The sequence below is a fragment of the Emydura macquarii genome, unplaced genomic scaffold, assembly GCF_026122565.2.
Source record: "Emydura macquarii macquarii isolate MOO-44397 ecotype Brisbane River unplaced genomic scaffold, CSIRO-AGI_Emac_v2 contig_1230, whole genome shotgun sequence".
Lineage (NCBI taxonomy): Eukaryota > Metazoa > Chordata > Testudines > Chelidae > Emydura > Emydura macquarii.
In genome coordinates this window covers 12,250,074-12,263,820 of record NW_027131367.1, presented here as the reverse complement: position 1 = coordinate 12,263,820, position 13,747 = coordinate 12,250,074, and the positions used below count along the sequence as shown (strand labels likewise).

The window sequence follows — 13,747 nt, the reverse complement described above, 5'->3', positions numbered from 1 at the left end:
GAAAGCCAGGCCCTAACATGCAGGTTGTGCCTGTCCAGATGCAAACAGTCATCCCAGAGGACAGGTGGAGCACGTGATCATTCTTGTTGGGCCAGCAAATAAATTGTAGTGCAAAAGATCCTGAGCCCCTGAATGACCCTTCTGCAGGCGAATTCAGCTTGACTGATGGCACCAAATCCTTGGCTGCGGACACAGCTGACCAGAGGCAAGCTTTGAGAACAGCCCTCAGTTTTGGCTTTAGTTTACTCCGGGTAAAGTTTCCAGGTTGCTTTCAGGAAAATCTCTCTCCTCTGCAAACTCACAAAAAGAATCAGAGAGAAAGGAGGAGGACGAAGGTGCGCACATTAACAAAAGGAGGAAGCGGACAAGAAAGAAAATGGAACCAATTGCAATTGCTCTGAATAACCAAAGCAAAGCAGAATGAACTCCCACAGCAACCACAGGCAGGGATGAAACAAGCTATCAGGAAGAGTGGAAGAACGGGCCAGGGGTCAGGGTGCTGGCTGGACACAGAAGTGTCCTTGTCTCTCCCTCGATTCAATGCCCTGCTCTGGAACAGACTTCCTGTGTGATCTTGGGCAACTCACTTTGTCTCTCTTTGCCTCAGTTCCCCAGCCATGCAATGGGGGTAATAGCCCTGCCCTAGCTCATGGGGATGTCCTGAGGCTAAGTACATCAAAGATTGTGGATGCTCCAGCAGTGGGAGTGTATCAAATGGGCAATTTCACTTGGGCGTGATCCAAGCAAGCGCTATGATGAGATGTTTCTCCCCATTTTCAGGGCACAGGGTGCAAACGCAGAGCTCTGTAAGGACAGCAAGGCCCAGAAAGGGAAGGGCTGCAGACACCGCACTGTATTACGATTTATAAGCATCCTTCTCAGATGCAGGCTGCAATCTGAAAGCGTGCAGAGAGCATCTCTTCTGCTGTTCCCAGGCTAGGTCTGCCTCAAGTCCAGCTCACACACTCCCACTCGTCCTGGCCTGACCTCGCCTCTGCCCAGGGGCACAGTGACAATTTTAGATGTGTAGCCACTGTCATCCGAATTCCCTCCCCATGACCACATCCAATTTTGGGGGGACCACTTTTATGGCAGGTAGCAGATACCCTTCCAGGAACCATTACAATGTGGCCCACTTGGTCCAGGGCCCATCAAGTGAAGGAGCTGGAAGGCAACTGACAGCTGACTGTGGGGACAGCTAGAACAGGGATGTTTTTAAAGGGGGTGGAATTGTCAGCTTCCAAAAATGCCTGCTGCGGGTGGGCGCTCTTGTGTGGGCTGGGCCCACCGGCTTCCCCTGTCGTGGGAAGTCACTTGGGCCCCCGCCCTTAAGCGGAGACACTTGGGGTTGGTTCCCAGCCTACTCAGGCCTGTGGTCCCAGGTCACAAAAACGACTATTTCTGTGACCTCCCCACGAACAGGTGCTTTGCATCAGCGGGATACATCTGCCTCTGCAAGGGCATCCTATGCAACGCCCCTGCGGGAGGGGATAACTGTGCTGGGAAGGTGCCTCTGTCATCAGCCGCCTCCCTTCGGAAGGGAGGGAGGCCAGCACCAGGCAGCGGGGAGGGGAGAAGGGAAGGGAGGGGAGGGGAGGGCACCACCCCCCTGGGCTCTGCACACGCAGCTGCCTCCACCCAGAGCTTCAGAGGAGGGGATCTCCGCCGGGATCCAGGGCGCATCTGACAGGCCCGGGGGTGAGTTGAACTTGGAGACGTCCCTCCCCCGCCCGGCCCTGCCCCCGCCCCCGCCCCCGCGAGCTGCTCTCAGCGCGCTGCCCGCAAACCGCTCGCTTCCTCCCGAGCGCATCTCGCGTCCCCTGAGCCGGGCAAACCGCTGCAGCTGGTGCAGCCGGAGGGAGCCGCCTTCAGCAGCGAGCGCTGCAGAGGGGGAAGAAAACTTGCTCCCCCCCCCCCGCCCCAAAGTAGCGCGGCCGTCGGGGCGGCTGGCGGGGAAAGAGGCTCCCCCGCGGTTCCCGGCTCCGGGGAAGGGCCGGCCGGGCAGCCCCGCTGGGACGCGCCACGCGTGGGGCGGGATCCCGGGAGATCCCCCCGCCCGGCTCCCCAGCTGCGCTGCCCGGTGACTCTGAGCCCGACGCATGGCTGGGGGGGGCCCCGATCCCTGCCCGGCTCCCTGCGCTGCGCCCACCTGCTGCCCCCCGGCAGCCGCGCGCGGGCAGAGCTGGGGGCGCTGGTCTCCGCCCTCCCGCCCCCCATCCACCGGCCGGGGCAGGCGCCCACCTTGCAGGCGAGGTCGTAGCTCTGGCTGAGCGACGGGGAGCGGTCCAGAGCGGCCGGGGGGCAGCCGTTCCGGGCAGGAGCCGCGGTCCCTGCCCTGCCCGTCATGGTCCCAGCAGGCGCCCGGTGCCCGGGCAGGGAGCAGGAACTAGGAGAGGCTGGGCTGGGCAGCGCCGAGCCAGCCCCGCTCGCTGCTCCTCCTCCCCGCGGCCCGCCCCCTTCCCGGCCCCGCTTCTCTGCCTGCCGCCGGGGACCGGACCGGAGCCGGAGCCAGCCCAGCGGCCTCGCCTTCTCCCCCTCCCCCCGCGACAGCCACCCCCCGGCCGTTGCTCGGAACCGAACCGAGCTGCGCATTCCAAGGGCCGGGCCGAACCGAACCGCAGCGCCCCAGTCCCTGGCCTGAGGGTCCCTCTCCCAGGCCGGGCACGGACCGGACCCAGCGGTGCCGCCCCAGCCTCCAGCCAGAACAGAACAGAACCCAGCCCCCTGCCCGGCCTGGATCCACCGCTGCTCCCAAGCCCCCCAACAAATCCAGCCCATCCCAGCCCTCCCTTGCTTTGGACCCAATGAACCTCCTGAATCCATCCTTGGTCCCAGGCCCCACCGAACCAAGCCCTGGGCCATTCTCCTGCCCTGCCCCACACAGTTGCCCCATCCTTGCTTCTCCTCCAACTCAGCCGCCCTCCCAGCCCTCCACCTTCCCCCAGCCATGCTGGAGCCAGGGGGGTTTGGCTCCAGTGGGAGATTTAGCAGCACCAGCTGAGAAGGTCTCTCCAGCTGGCCACATTGGACTCAGCTGGATCAGCTCATCAGCCAGCATCCAGCGAACCAGGGCCACGGATGGTTGTAGGCTGCTACCCAGGGATGGGTGCGCCTGGCCCATGGAGAGGGCACTGGGAGGCCTCAGTCATTGTGTGAGTGGCCACAGGCTGGCAAAGGGGGGCAGCTGCTGGCTTACCTGGAGCGGAGGGCAGGGCCTGGGGACGCATTGCCCTGTGCAAGTCTGCAGGGACATGTCTTGGCTGTGTGCCTACCGTGCATGTCCAGCCACCCGTGTGGAGGAGAACATAGGGGGAAGCCTTCAGGTCCCACTCAGCCCCCTGCATTGGGGAGAAGGATGAATGTTTTTTGTTTGTCCTCAGAGCAAAGCCATCAACCAGCATACGCTAGAGGGGGACGTGAACTGAAGCCACGCAGCTGGATTCTGAACCAGATCCAAACATCGCCCCAGAATGAGCTGAAATGAAACACCGGATCTGAAACACCCACAGTTGGGGGGGAGTGGGGGGAGGGAGAACATGAAAGTCAAAATCCAATCCTGACTTTTCCCAAGTATGGCGCGCTCGGATTCTGCTCATCTTGCCGGGGGGGGGGGGAGCTGCCGGGTGGGATGTGAGCCCACAGCCTTCCGAGAAACTTTCAAGCCTTGTGCTTTGCCCCTGCCTCCCTCCTCTCTTCTTAATAGTATCTCTTTACCGCTCACTCTTAGCTTCATGGCTTATATCCTGCTGCCCCCTAGGATTAGAGTCTCTCTCTGCCAGTCCACCACACAGAACCATCACCACACAGATTTTACTCTTGGGAGGTGCGCAGATGCTAAGGGTGACAGGCACCAAGCTAGGAGAGAGAGATTTCACTGAGCAGTTACAGCTCTGTCTGCTCCCCTCTTCATGTCCCAGTCTTTGGTAGCATCTCTCCAGTTTAGATTGTAAACTGCTTGGGGCAGTGACCTGGCTCAACTCTGTGTTTCTAAAGCACCATGCATGGCTGTAGCACTGAACATATTAACCCACGCGCCTGTCTCAGTGACTGTTAAATTGTCCCACTGGAGAACAAAAGTAGGTCAACCTCACTCGAGCATCATGAACCCAAAGGGTTGGAGACTTCTTGAAGGTGGCTTTCTGACCATTCGTGGATGATCTGCTGCCTCCCCTCCAATGGTACCCCCAACACAAACAGCAAGCAGAGACCAAGGAAGCATGTCACACCCACCATGGACCACAGTCATCCTCTCCAGGCCTGCGCAGCAGAATGGAATCCAAATGGCCATTGATTTAGGCCAGCCCTTCTCTCCCCTTCACCCAATGCTCCCACCCATCTGAGGAGGAGAGGGAGATGGAACAACCTGGAATTCTCCCTTGCCCCAGTCTTTTAACCCGATTACCTCCAGTCAACCTCAAACCCATTTGCAAGGATGTTTAAGAAAGAGAGTGAAGTTCACGTCATCTTGTAGAAGAGGGTGCCTGGGAGGGATACATCCCAGCCCTATACTAGCAAGGCAATGCAAGGAAGTGAAGGAGGTGGGAGGGTCATATCAACATCAGTTGATGCATTAACCTTGCATCTTGCTGATCCCTCTGGTTGTATAATCATAACAGTGAAAAGTGTTTTCCTTCCCTTCATAAATTAGCAATGGAGCACTTAGCCAGAGAATGGGGTGGTAACATGTCCCACTGGGCTCATCAGTAGGGGAAGAAAACAAACCGCTAACAAAGGAGCAATTTCTCACATCATGTAAACCAAGGATTCCAGCTAGCTGCCGGCTCTGGGCAAAACCCTAGAACCTGAGATGAGTGGACCAGTCAGTGAGTTCTACTCAGCTTTGATCATTCCTCACCTGCACTAGATAGATTCCAGGGCAAGTCTTTTCTCACCGGCTGGAAACCTGGTTTGGGAGCAGCCTGAAATCCAGCACAAAATCCTCAGAAAACAGAAAAATCTCCGGAATCAAAGGGAAAGGCAGCTAAACGCAGCTTTGAAATTTACATGACATTTGCCAACCCTCCCCGATCACTCTGCATCTGGCTTGCATCCCTTCCTCTCAGCCTTTGTCTGTCTTGTCTATTTATATTACAAGCTCTTTAGGGGCAGGGACTGTGTATTTCTAACCATTTGTACAGCACCTAGCACAATCCTTATTGGGGCGTATGGGTGTATTTGCAATACAAATAACAGTGATTAACAATTTTGCATCTGGGAAAACAGGCACAGACAAATTAGTGACTTGTCCTAGGCTACGCACAGTCTTTGACAGAGCCTAGAACAGACGCCAGTTCCTGGTTTTGTGTTCTGACTACTAGTCCACGCTACCTATGTTAAACTAAATACAGGATATTAACAAGTTCAGTGACCTCTTCCGTCCACACCCATCAGACACTTATCTCCTTCAAGCTGAGCCCTGGCCACTACAGATTAAGAAACATGCTGGAACGTCTGGTAAGACATTCAAACCCGAACTGAAAGGGGTAAATATGATCCTATAACACCTCTCCGGTCTAATTCAGATCTCATCTAATCTGTGGAAGAAAAAAAACCCAAACAAACAGAAAAACCAGAGCATGGGAACAACAAAGAGGATATATTACAGGAGCAGTGGTGTGAGAGAGAGCCAGGAATGCTTTCCTCTTTGTAAAAATCAGAGTTCTGTAGCACTTTAAAGAACAACAAATTTAATTTCTGCAGGCATAAGCTTTCATGGGCATCTGACAAAGTGGGTTGCAGCCCACAAAAGCTTACGCCTGCAGAAATTAAATTTGTTAGTCTTTAAAGTGCTACAGGACTCTCCTTGTTTTTGCTGTATACAGACTAACACGGCTACCCCTCTGGAACTTTCCTCTTTGTGTGACAGCAGGGTGGTGTAACCCAAGCAATCCACTTTGCTAATGCATTTCAGGTGATGTCCTCTGTACAGAATCACCTGCATGGTAATTATTAAGCAGTGGTCCTCAGTATAACAATACCACAGGCACTCTGACAGACAGGGCCAGATCCTCAGTTGGGTGTAAATTGGTGTCGTTCCATTTAAGTCAATTTACACAATGTGAAGACAATCTTGGGACAGATTCTGCCCTCAACTGTGCTAGGGTAATGCACTGAAAGCAATGGGCCTGATTCCCCCAGTGCACATCTGGAGTAATTCTACTGAAGTCAGTGGATTTACACAAGTGTAAAACTAAACGAGTGAGACCAAAATCAGGACTTGTCTCCAGTGTGCGGAGATTATGCTTTCACTGGTCTACAAAACTAAATGATGCATGCAAACCCAGGGGGGAGATGGCAGAGATATGCTCCACGCAGGTGTTTCAGTTATCGTGCTCTCCCTCGTCTCTGAGTTTTGTTTTAGCCAAGACTTTTCTCTACCCCTCAGAAGAGAATAGTTTAGGAACCTGTATTTCCAGTCTTTGTAACTGTACAGAAGAATATGCACAGGGAATATGTACTCATAAGCCAGGAAACTGAACACAGCTGAGGTCCTTTGGGCGGATGTATTTAAAATTATCTTAAGTGATTAAAAGCTCCTACTGGGTGCTGTAACAAGCGAGGATTTAAAATACCTGGAAAGATGATTATATCCACAACTCTGGATGATAATTATGCTCTGCAGACCTGCAATTCCTCCTGCACTTTCAAGCGAATAATAGGCTATTCTTAATTTCTTTTGTCCCAAACTGATAGTTGCTCTTAAACAGTTGCCAGATTCCACCCCAGAGAGGGCTGCATTTCAGTGGTGGGCGATATACACCTTATGCCACTTCTATATAGGACACAATCTTGTCCTTGTGGATAGGATCCATGCTGCAGCGGGGTCAGGGGAGGTGAGAACAGAGCAGTGCAGTTTGCATGTCAATTCGAGGAGTGTTGGTGCTGGAAAGGGAGGGTCAGGATCATAGGAGCTGGAATTAGGGGTGCTGAGGTTGTGGCAACACCCCCTGCCTTGATGTGGTTTCCATCATATACAGGGTTTGCAGTTTGGTTCACTGGCTCTCCTCACCCTCACTATACAAATTGTTCCAGCCCCCCCCGGGGTCAGGATGGACAGCTGCCCTGAAAAGGAGACACCTCCCTCAAAACGCTGGAGATGCTTGGCTTTGGAATGACCTGGCCCTAGTCTATAATTCGTTTATCCTAATCCAAACACCCTTGGATTTAGGGGCATGCACATTCCGATGGGATTCTAGAAGCCAGTTCCATGGGTCAGGAGGCTCTCTAGTCACATGCCATGTAAATACCATGTCTGCTCCTCCGTGGTGTTCCCACAAGATGAGACAGCAGGTGATGGAAGGACCATATAGAGCCTCTTGAGTGAAGGAGGGGGGGTTGCCTTTGTTACTCTGCACAAAGGACCACAGGGAGGAGAATTTACATAGCTATTGTGCTCTCTGGGACAAACGGGAACATGTTACCAGCCCGGCCTGGTCACTAGAAAACATGAGACTCACAAACGTAGCTGCTCTTCCGATTTGCATTTTGGAAATTTGACTGAAGGATGAACTTCCTCTGCATTCTTCCCAGGCAACAGAACGGTCAGCAGGCCTTCGCTCACTCAGCAAGGCCCCTGAAAATGACTTTCCCGTTGTTTTCACCAGTTCCTTGACGCTACCACAAGACAGACAGGGTAGGGGAGGTAATATCTTGTAAGCTTGTTTCTCTCACCCACAGGAACTGGTCCAATACGAGATATTAGCTCACCCAGCCTCGCTCTCTAATATCCTGGGACACTGCATACTACCACAAGGGGGCAATCTTACTCCATTCAGCCTCCAGGCATTTCCTGCACACTAGATTATTCTTCATCCCTGGGAGACTCAGCTGACCATGAGGTTGATAGTCATCAATTATGATTATTTCCTTGGTTCCTCAGCCCAATTAGAAAAAGGAAATCCCTGTTGGTAATTGCTGCCTGACACTGAGGGATTAGACCAGGCGTGCTTATCCAGATGAGAACACAGCCAACACAGGAGGCACCAGCCCAGCCCAGTCTTTAAAGGTAATGGAAGCAGTTCACGCTTCCAGGGCCTGGAGTGTAAATGTCCATGGCTCACTGATGCAAGGCATTAAGCAGCATGGGCCAAGACACAGTCTCCCAGTTGTAGGTGCAGCAGAGAAGCAGACCTTAGATCTATGGGGAGTCACTCTGGAAACAGAAGTGGGCCGCAGTAGGAGTGAGCTTTGCATCAACACACTGTGTTTCTAATTCAGAGGGAAGGGGTATAGGCTGTCTCAAGGCCTGCTACCCAGAGGGAAAACAGGTGCAGGCAAAAGGGTATTTTCTGTCTGCGCAGAGTGGCTGGAATGCGAAAGGCCACATCCCCACCAGCAGCGCTCAGGTTTGCAAGGTGAAAGCAGGTGCACGGTCTCCAGCGGAGCCAGCAGAACAGCCTTCAAAAATCACTCTCAGCTCAGGGGCATTTCCAGGAATCTCATGGCATTTCAGCAAGGTTCCAGAAAGCCTGACCCTGCTTCCTTCGTTGTAAAGGAACGCTGGGTCGGGCCGAACCCTCAAAGAGAATTTACATAGCAACGTCACGCTGAGCTTGTAAATATGAACACAGGGGGGCCAGATCTTGCAACGTCTCCACCTGGAGGAGCGAGATCAGCACGGAGTCGGTGTGCACAGTGTGGGCAGGACTGGGTCCAGGAAAAGCAAAAGCTGGGTTTATGGTAGCTTTATTTTATTTTACCAGAGCAGTACAGAGCTATTGGACCATACTGGTGAATCTGGGTCAATTTGCTCCCATTGGAGCATCCAACTGATGGAAGGAAAATGTAGATGTGAACTATGTAGAACAACGTATTTATTTTGTTTTATCATAGTACCCAGAGCCCAAGTCATAGACCGGGACTCCATGATGGTAGGTGTTGTACAAAGACAGAACAAAAGAGGCTGTATTGGGTCACTTGTTCAGTGGAGTTATAAGGGTCTAACTGAGAATAGAAGGTGTCCTACCGAGTCTTATATCACCCTATACATGCATTTATGTCATAATGTTCTTGGAAAGCCAATACTGCAGCAGAACATTTAGGTAGATTTCCACCATAACCCCATGTGTTCACCAGTTCATAACTTTCCTGTACATTTACCTTTTGGGCTGAAACTCTTTGGCTGGTCTGAGCCCTCGGGTGAATTTTGTTGAATTGAATCTGATTTGAACAGCGTGCATCCGTGACACCATAATCTTTTCCCCAGTTTTTGTAAATTGATTTTATCTGGATAAGTCACTAAACATCTAAACTTACCACATCAAACCTTCACCGACAGCAAGTTCTCAGTGAGGCAGAGTCGCTGACAAGGTTGGAGGAAAAAATTAATTCAAATAATTAAGATGCACTTTTAAAAGTGCCACCTTCACGCACTCGCATCAAGGGATTTTGCTTTTTCACGGCACTGTTGTGCAACTTCCTCACGCAGTGCAGCTGCAATCTGTGTTGCCACACATTGTACAGCTACATAGCGAACAACCAGGCTTTTCCTCTGCAGAGTGCTGCTCTTTAAACGTACAGAGGAGGAAACATCTGGCTCGTTAATAAATACCATGTCCATGTTTATTGAATTTCACGGGTACGCCACTGGAGTCCATCAACTCTCCACTTTTCTCTACTTTCATGGACTCCAGCAAAGAGACAAAATCCTATTTTGATCCATCTTCATGATTCCCTTAGCACTGGGGGAAATTCAGTGCGTCTCACATCTCTCTGATTTTGGTTTTACCTTTCTGCAAACAGCACATCGCTGCTATTAGAGGAAGCAAATGTAAACAAAACAAAACAAAACAAAAAAACAGGCTTTACTTGGAGTATTTAATGCCTCTGTGGGTGACGGTGTGATTTAGATACCGAGTTAGATACTGGAGTTATCGTCATAGGCCACATTTTCAGATGGCAATACTGATTGCTTATTATCCTCAGACTTGTATGCTACCATGGTAAATCCCCCTTCCTTTTTTAATAGTCCATACCACTTCCACTAATGAAAAAAACCCTCCTGTGGAAGAGCAGAGTAGCCAAAGATTCAGCCCTTACCGTAAATCCAATACCCACAGTGGCAGAAAAAGAGCCTGGAATGAACTTGCCCTGATCAAACTGGACCAGCAGTGATGTCTTCCCCACTCCACTGTCTCCTACCAGGATCGTCTGTAAGAATCAAAGAGAGAGCCATTAGCATCCCCTGGTGAGTAAGGGGCTCAGGAAGCTGTCTGTATTCACGGGAACTGCCTTCGCTATCTGAGAATCTCCAGGCTTCTCTGATATACACCATCTGTGAGATGCCACGTCTGTGCTTCTCTCTCCCACAGACCTGCCACTGGGATCTTTGCTGCTTGTGGAGGTGCCTGGATCTCACTGAACACGTTCTGAGCTGGTATCAATTGGTGCAGCTCTGTTGAAGTCAATGAAGCGATGTCAATTTCCACAAGCTACGGATATGGCTCCTCGGTCTGATTCTGCCCTCACGCCGGTTTTACACGAGCTTGATTCCACACAGCTTGTCTGTGGGATCAGCAGCAAACACCCAAGTGATCAGGGTGGGGAGAATCTGCCCCAGCTGATTGTCATTAACCCTGATGGCGAGCTCTGTTCGGAGTCCTTTCGCCTGCACTTCTGGGCCAGAGACCATTGGAATCACTGGCCAGGACTCCCACTGAATGGCATTGGGACATAGGTGCCCAAAGATCTAAAATGGGCCTTCAACATCTAAAGCGTTCAGAGCTTGCAGCACTTTTAGAAATCGGGGCCTCAGCACCCTCACCTCCCCGGACTTCAGTTCAGCATCGTCACTGCACTGCAGACGGTGCCTCGCCCCGGCCAGGACCAGCGCTGGGCACGTCAATCATGAGAAGGGGCCTGGACCAGTGACAATGAAGGAAAGAGCCCCCGTGACTTTCATGGGTGCTGGTTCAGAGCCCGAGAGCGGCCACCCAGCGGAGTCAGTGGGAGCTGGATCGTATCTGATGTGAGAAAACGTGGGTGTGTCAGAGAGAGTCGCTCAGGATCGTGTTAGCTCCCCACATCCTAATATTCTCCCTCCCTCGCCCCTCTGTTCTGCTGCCACGCTGCAGAGAGATTTCCTTTGTTCACGACGGAAGGGAAAAGCGGAACAGAGCTCCCAAACCAGCCGCCCCAACCCAGGAGAGTGCAGCCCTCTTCTGCTCAACCTTCCTGTTCCGCTTTCCCTTGGCTTTACGGGCACATGCAGTGTTGTGAAAATCCAACCACATCTAGCTGCGTGGTCAAGTCACAGCTTTCACATGCAAATGACTGCTCCTGCTGATGCAGAACCCGCTGGAGGAGGTCAGCCCAACTTCCTCTGCCTCTCTGGTAGAGCCTATTCCTCACTGCTCTCCTGGCGAACTCTCACTGATCTCAGAAAGAAGTGAATTACAACATGAAAACCATCCAGTCTGGTATATTAACCCCACAGAGCCGAGCTACCCAGAGGCCAGCCCTAGAGATGGATAGTTATTAGGACTCCCTTGGCTTCTCTCCTTTCAGATTCAGCAGGATGCTGCCATCCCACAATAAACCCCTATACATTGGCCTGAGAAATGCTATGAACAGAGGACCTCATTTACACTGACCCACTCTCCCTGGGCCTTTCCTTTTCACTGACTCTTGCTGATGTTACTCCTGAAAGCATGGTTCCACTTTGGAAAGCGACCCCATAAAATACAGGGTTCCCTGTTTGCACCCATGTTTATTCCAATACTTTTTTCCCCAGCTGCACTCCCTGCAAACTCAACCTGAGATTCAAAAGTCAGGCTAGATTCTCTCCTTCTTGCATATCATCATCAGTAATTAAAGTGCTGTTGGCTCTTATATACCAAACAGTTATTTGGTCCCCACTGTGCCCATGTGGTTCCTTTATTTTATGTTTGTTGCCTGAAAGGCAACACAAACCCCACCTAGCTAACCTCATATTCAAATAGGTTTGCACGGGTGTAACTGATTGGCTCTGTAATGGGAATGTAGCATTTATTTCTGGTGATGATGCATAAGGAGGATTAGAATCCAGCCCCCTCTTCCCCCCCCCCCCCCCCGCCCTTAGCCGTGCTTGCTCTGCAGGGATAACAGGAGTAAACAAAGTAGTCAAACCTTATTTTTGTCACTAAAGTCAGCATCTGCAGCTCTGACACTGGAAGGATGAAGGTGTCAGTTTCACATGGTCTCTTTTTAGAACAAAACTGGATGTTAATAACACCCCTAGCTCTTATCTAACACTTTTCATCCATAGATTTCAAAGAGGTCAGTGTCATTATAACTGTTTTACTGATGGGGAAACTGAGGCATGGGAAGTGACGTGACTTGCTCAAGATCATCCAGCATGCTAGGGGGAGCATCAGGATTAGAACCCATCTCGCCCGAGTCCCAGTCCAGTGCTCTATCCTTTAGAGAACTCTGAATCAGAGCAAGCAGGGACTTGAAGCTAGAGTCTCCCACATCCCAGGTGAGTGACCTAACTGCCCCAACCCTGTTTTTTGCAAAAAAAGTTTTGTAAGGTCTCACTTTCATTCTGATGCAGAATGAAAACAAACGATGAAACCTCGACATTTTACGCAAACTGGAATTTTTGTTTTGCAGCCACCCCTACTGCTGCCAGCTCTCAACCCTCTCCAAAGGCACCGTGCAGGATCGGACCCGCGGCAGACCAAGTTTACTCTGAAAAGGTGCATCAGATTTTAAAATGAAATTGCTTCACCTGTGCTCCCGCCCCTTTTGTGTGCTTTCCACGAAGACGAGCGTGGTTGAGATTTGCAGGCCCCAATGTTCTCAGTAACTGAGCTCAAAATCTCAGGTGGGAGTGTTCTCAAGAACTGAATTTTACATATGCACACGAGAGAATTCGGGCTGGAAGTGCTTGCACACTCATCCAATCAGGGACTAGAAACAATATGATGCAACTTATTGATTAGCCACAATGCAGCTCAAATAGCAAATGACCGATATTCACCACTAAACTAGCTAGTGTGTGTGGTAGTGCAATTTACCTGACTGGAGGGAGGGAAAAGGTTTGCCCATAGCTGTTAGCGCAGAGCACACACCTGGCGAGATCACATCAAATTTGCAAAGATTATGCAGCAAGAGCAGCTCCAATCCATCAGTGATCTAACCAAACTCATGGTAGCGTTTGTAGAGAAATTCAACAACATTGTTACCAAAAGCCTGTTTTAACAAAATAAGATTTTGCTGTTAATATTAATGCCAATGTTAACTCTTGTAATTCATTTGTTGATTCCAAAAACTGTAAAAACGTACCATGGGCCTGATATTTTGTAAAGCCTTTAAACCAGTTTTAGCAACTGTAATAATACAAAACCAAGAATGCACAACCAAGTTCCTGTGATGCATTCAGCAGTGCCTAGGGACACACCTTTCTGCATCAATTTTGCGTGGGGGATGTGATGCTGGCTGGATTAGGGGGACCATTTATAATATTATGTAACCCCAATATTTCAAAATTACAATAATTCATATGAGATAGGCCATGTCAGGGACCATTGGAAGGGTTATAATTTACTAGATGTGATGGTATTGTTTATTGTGCATGTGTCATATCTTCATTGGAAGTTATAGCTATGTTTGATGGATCTGTAGTTCAACTTGGGCTGTGTTTCTGGGCAACACACCCCTGACAGGATGGCTGCAGCACTAGCTGCTTGATGGTCCATTAAGGGAACTCAAAGATACAATAAACCCCGGCAGAGAACCCAGGGACTACACCTGATGAGTCACTTAC

At 50.9% G+C, this 13,747-nt stretch overlaps 1 protein-coding gene across 4 annotated transcripts in view; it reads right to left on the bottom strand.

Moving 5' to 3' along the window:
• Window positions 1-13,747, bottom strand: part of RAB37 (RAB37, member RAS oncogene family) — a 60,211-nt gene that overhangs the window by 14,933 nt on the left and 31,531 nt on the right. For 3 of the 4 annotated variants that reach the window (XM_067547495.1, XM_067547494.1, XM_067547498.1), the window contains exon 2: window positions 10,039-10,149. In XM_067547495.1, coding sequence (XP_067403596.1) covers window positions 10,039-10,149 — 111 coding nt within the window. Of the gene's footprint in view, window positions 1-2,241; window positions 2,333-10,038; window positions 10,150-13,747 lie in introns of those variants that run through there. The other variant, XM_067547496.1, reaches the window with a different exon arrangement.